Below are 5887 nucleotides of genomic sequence, written 5' to 3'. Positions count from 1 at the left end.
AAAATCTCAAAAAAAAAAAAAAGTATTGTAGAGGATCCATGTTTTGTTCCCAGCATCTATATCAGATGGCTCACATCAGCTTTAACTTCAGTTTCAGGGATCCAATGGCCTCTTATAGTCTCAGCAGGGACCAGGGATGGAAGCATGTGGCGCTTAAATGCATACTGAGCGGAAGCGCACACACACACACACAGGTATTTAAAATCATTTCAGAACTGGGAGTTTATCCCAGGGATAGGAGCACCTGCTTCAGCAACCCTTATGCCAATGTGCTCAGTAACACACAGACACAAATTAATGCAGAACACAGCAGAAACTTTCATCAACTTTTGAGTATGAAACGTTGCAATTCTTTATATCATTTCCTTTTCTCTATACACTTGCTTTCTCTTCAGTGAAGAATGAGGACTGAGCCTCCCTAACCCTGAAAGTGAAAATCAGGAACAAAACTGTCCTTAACAGAGTAGTCATTTCTCAAACTATCAATTCCGAACTACGTAAAACAAGCCAGGGTACAAACACTGCTATGTCAGATGGTGTAAAAAATCACAGTCATTCTGCAGAGTCTAACCTTTCACCAAGACAGGGTATACAAAATAACATTACTTCCTAGAGTAATTTCCTTATCCCCCTAAGTTTCACAGCAACAACAAATGAAGAGATTTGGGGCTGGGAGGGATGGTCACTTGCTGAATTATTTGTTTAGCCAGGGGAAGATGAGTTGGAGTTCAGGTTTTAAAACACTGGCCTGGTGACACTTGTGCCATTCCAGCACAGGAAGGTGTAGTCAGTCAGGTTTCTGGGCTCACTGGTCAGCCAGCCTAGTTTCAGGCCAGTAAGAGTCTTTGTCTCACAACACAAAATAAAACAAAACAACATGGGTGACGCCTAAGGAGTGACGTCAAGGATTTGGTCTGTCCATCACAGGAATGTGCATGCCCACCCATGCAAACACAGGGCAACCCTGGAATCACACCCAGATTTGCATATTGGTGTTGTCACTTCTCATCTGTCTGCGACTATCCTCTGCTAATTTATAAACAGACACACTGATGAGGCATGCATAAGAGTAGTGAGTTTGCAGCTCATCTGAGGGGCAGCTCATGTGAAACAGCCAACACAAAATATGTAAGTCCAGGAAGAAGGCCGTCAGTGGTTACTAACATTATTACCAACCTTCCGATGACTATTAACAATCTATGTTGCTTTCTAAAACTTTACACATTGCTAATTCTAATGCACCTCTCATCACCTTTTTGCTTAAAACCATATCTTTAGTAAACTGCCTCCATCAGTAGATCTAACAAGGGTAGCTAATACGAACATTTTAATAATACTTTTATTATTTTCTTTCTTTTTGGTTTTTCTGTGTTTCTCTGTGTAGCCCTGGCTGTCCTGGAACTCACTCTGTAGACCAGGCTGGCCTTGAACTCAGAAATCTGCCTGCCTCTGCCCAGCTTATTAATTTCTAGAAGTGCTAGGACAAACGCCAGGAAAAGACTTTGCTTAGGGCCAAAGATACAGTTGGGCTGATAAGAGTATTTAGCAAGCAAGCATAAGGACCCGAGTTCAGATCTCCAGGACTTAGTCACGATCTGAGCAGGGTTTACACATGAGTCCTCCTGGCACCAAAAAGGCAGAGACAGGTGGATCCTTGCAGCTAACTGGCAAGGCTGCCTAGCTGAAATGAGTCAGCTCAGGTTTAGTGACAGAGCCTGTCTCAAAAACTAAAGTGGGCAAGACTGTGGAGGATACTTCAACCTCTGGCACATCCACGCGCACATGCACACGCGCACACACGTACATACAACACTATACCTATACACACATTTGTTAGGAAATAATTGCACTTGGATGCTGGTTTACTATGTATAGAAATGGTAATGGCTACCTTAGCTTCCATCTACTAAGCCCATCCTTTTGACCTTTAAGAAGCACTCATAATTACTATGCAGGAAGATATTTAATAACTGTGGTCTTACTGGTCACCTTGAAGTTTCTGTTGCTTTCTTCTCTTCATGTTTTTGTGAAATGCTAGGCAAGTCCTCCACCACTGAGCTAGGCACCACTCAGTGAGGGTGCACAGATCTTCAGGGCCTGGCTCCTTTAATTCAGGCTGGCTGTGGGGATCCATTTCCTAAGTCATAGTGAACTTAAGTTCTAGATTTCACTATTTTACATAAGACACATACTTACCACATTAGGGTTAAATGGAGGTGGGATCTTTTTTTGTATGAGGTCAGTCCAGCTGAGTGACTCAAAAAAAGGATGATTCTGGATTTCAAGCTAGAATATTAAAAAAAGTTTTTTTAGTAATGACATAAATTTAAGTATTCATTGAAGAATCTTACAAGGTGAAACTACGTCCTTTAATCTGTTTTTAATCTGATACTGATGTTGGACATAGGCCCTGGAAAGGCAGGTATTTAGGTTAAACGGGGTTAACAATCCTGTCCTAAATATTTCATGGAGTCTTCAAAGATGAGCATAAAAATGTGGAAATGAAAGTATCATTAAAAAGTCAGCACAGGGCTGGTGAGATGGCTCAGTGGGTAAGAGCACCCGACTGCTCTTCCGAAGGTCCAGAGTTCAAATCCCAGCAACCACATGGTGGCTCACAACCATCCGTAACGAGATCTGGCGCCCTCTTCTGGAGTGTCTGAAGACAGCTACAGTGTACTTACATATAATAAATAAATAAATCTTTAAAAAAAAAAAAGTATTTAAAAAATAAATAAAAAATAAAAAGTCAGCACAGTCTTACACAGGGGACAGATGTGAAAGTTGTGGGGAGGGCCTGCTTACACAGGGGACAGATGTGAAAGCTGTGGGGAGGGCCTGCTTACACAGGGGACAGACATGAAAGCTGTGGGAGGGGCCTGATTACACCAAGGCACAGCACAGTCCAGTTCTATAGCAGTTATAAAGTAGGGCTCAACCTACAAAGCTTGTGGGTTAGGAAAAAAAATTCTATGCAATGTCTTAAGTGGGCACCTTTAAAAAAAGACAATTTATTTGTGTGTATCTGCACATATGCACACATGTATGTGTGAATGTCTGTGGTGTGTGCATGTGTGTGTGTGTGTGCAGGTGCCCAGAGTTCAGAAGAGAAATCGAATTCCTTGAAGCTAGTGTCATAGGTGTTTGTGAACCACTTGGTATGTGTGCTGGATACTAAACTCTGCTTCTTTTATTTCTTAAAAAACAAAATAAAAAATAAACAAAGAAAATGAGAAATGACTATTGACTTCTGAAAGCTACATTAAGAATTAAGTAGACAGTAAGAAAGTAAACTGATGAATGAAGGGAGCTTGGGTAGTTTGGTTGAGAGAGTGAGTCCTGCAGTACAGATAGGGAATATTCTCATTAATGTTCATATTCTCTTGTCTCTTTTCCCTCTCACACACATACAGTTGGTTAAATATGGAAGTTGGTAAGAGAGAGAGTCTGTTTCTCAGACTTGCGGCCAGAACAACCAAATGGAAATGAAGGCATTTCATGTGGAAAGGAACACAGACTGTCAGCAAGACAGGGCCTTGGACTGCCTGGAACTGGAATTACAGATGGTGGTGACCTTCTCATGTGCTGAGGATCAAACATGGTCCTCCAGAAAAGCAAGCAGCACTCTTAACCCCCAAACTGTTGCTCCAGCCCCTTAAATTTTCCTTAACAAAGAAAATAATTTAAACACTACCATAGTCTTAAACCCCAACAAAAACTTATGAGTTGGGTGGTTTGTGTTTTAAGTTTGTATTACTTAGCGGTAAAACTTTAAATTTCTAGGTTGGGTGTGGTGGCACACTCCTGTAATCCCAGCGCTTGGGAGACAGAGGCAGGTGGATGGCAGCTGGTTTGAGTTTAGTCTGCACATCACAGACTTTTTTCTCAAAATAAAATAAAACAAACAAATAGTAACAACAAAATACAAAAAATAAAATTTCTGGGCATGGCACACATTTCTAATCCTAGCACTCAAGAGGCTGAGGGAGAGAACATTAGATTTTGAGCTATGTATTAAAATTTTCTTCTAAAATAAACTAACAAAAAAAAAAATCAAAGTAGTAAATGTACCATATGACACCTCATAAAAAGAGGGAAGGAGCAATTGTCGGAAATGAAAATCAGTAAGTAGCGGGGTATAAAAGCTGGACAGAGAACTAAATTAAAGTACATGAACACTACTGAAACCTGGGACAAGAATCCCCCCATTTACCCCGATTCTGTAATAATGTTTCACTAAATACCAAATAAAATAAGGACTTATCTCCACATTTTAATTAAGTTTAACAACTGGTACTCAGAAACATGATACATACAAAGTCTTCTTTGGCACCAAGTCGATTTTGTCTGTTTTTTTCTAGGAGTTCTTCCAGAATGGACCAGGCGGTGAGACTCACTCCTGGTCTCAAGTTTAAGGGCTTGTGAAGAATATTGTCATACATTTCAGCAACATCTCGGCAGTAAAAAGGAGGCTGGAAAAATTTTTTAAAACAGCAAAACAACACAAGAGGCTAGTGAGTTATGTGAAAATGGTTTAAAAGATGTTGGACTGTTGAGTGAGGTGTCCCACACTATCAATCCCAGAACTTGGAAGATAGAGGCAGGTAGATCTCTGAGTTCTAGAGAGGCAGGTAGATCTCTATGAGTTCTAGCAAAGTCTACATGGTGAATTTCAGGCCAAGCAGGACCACACAGTGAAACACTGTGTTCCAAAAGAAAAGATGTTGGACCTGACCTTGGTCTTCAGAGAGGCTGGGTCCTGAGAGTTACAGAAACGCAGTACCTCCTGGAGAATGCAGCTATCAATAGTGTATGGCAAAGAGATTTAATTTGTGTTCGTTGGCTGGAATAATACTTTTACTAGTTCTTTGTAGACTGCTTTTAAATCACACACTTGTATTAGTATATTTTACAAAAGATAAGGATGGGTCGGCCATATCACAGTGTGGTGGCTCGAATATCTCCACCTCCCACCCTCACTCCATAGGCTCCTATACTTGAATGCTTAGTCAGCAGGAAATAGCACTATTTGAGAAGGATTAGTTGTTGGAGTAAGTGTGTCACTGGGGGCGGGACTTTGAGGTTTTAAAAGCCCTTGCCAGGTCAAGTGTCTCTTTCTGTATCTTGGCCTATGAATTGGGATATAGCTCTCAGCTATTGCTCCGGTTCCATGGTCCTCACCATGATGATACTGAGCTAAGCCTCTGAAACTGTCAACAAGCCCCACATTAAATGGTTCCTTTTATAAGAGTTGCCTTGGTCACGGTGTCTCTCTCTTCAGAGTCAGAGAGCAGTGACTGAGACACAGGTATGATGATAGTTACAGGGAATAGGCATTCCAGACCCATCAAATAACAAATATCAAATGACTTAAGATTTGAGAATAAAATCATCAAACATGTAGATAGCAACCTGAAGACAGTGTTCCTTCATAAGTACATGTGACAATTACAGTCTGAGGAGAATACCTCAGAATTAATTATCTAGCTAAAAGCTTTGAAATAAAAATATTATTTAAAGTTAATGGAGTTTTATAGCTCTGTCAATTTTCAGGGTTTTTGGTTTGTTGTTTTTGGTAAGAAAGTAAAAAAAATTTTTTTTTGCCTTTTAAAATATAACCTTATTTTATACTTTCAAAGTCCTTCAAAGAATACAAAGAATTCTGAAATATCTAGATGACAATCAGTGGCTAAATAAAGTTAAGGTATTAAGTAATTATCTGATATCTATTGTCATTAGCATTACTTAAAAGGTAGCTTTTAACAAGCCATTTACAGCTGAGGGAAGGGCGGTGTTATCTGTCTATTATTCTGTGGAATCTAAAATATGCTAATTTTTTTGAGACAGTGTTTCTCTGTGTAGCCCTGGCTGTCCTGGAACTCACTCT

General features: G+C 40.1%; 1 protein-coding gene across 5 annotated transcripts in view; it reads right to left on the bottom strand.

Annotated features, from left to right (window-relative positions):
* LOC110292472 (serine/threonine-protein kinase Sgk3) overlaps positions 1-5887 on the bottom strand; it is a 107203-nt gene that overhangs the window by 6363 nt on the left and 94953 nt on the right. For all 5 annotated transcript variants that reach the window (XM_029476239.1, XM_029476220.1, XM_021159785.2 and 2 more), the window contains 2 exons: positions 4317-4472; positions 2197-2286 (listed from right to left, as the gene is read on the bottom strand). In XM_029476239.1, coding sequence (XP_029332099.1) covers positions 2197-2286; positions 4317-4472 — 246 coding nt within the window. The remainder of the gene's footprint in view (positions 1-2196; positions 2287-4316; positions 4473-5887) is intronic.

Source organism: Mus caroli, chromosome 1 (genome assembly GCF_900094665.2).
Source record: "Mus caroli chromosome 1, CAROLI_EIJ_v1.1, whole genome shotgun sequence".
Taxonomy (NCBI): domain Eukaryota; kingdom Metazoa; phylum Chordata; class Mammalia; order Rodentia; family Muridae; genus Mus; species Mus caroli.
The sequence above is the reverse complement of the archived record's forward strand: the minus strand, read 5'-3'. Positions and strand labels throughout refer to the sequence as shown.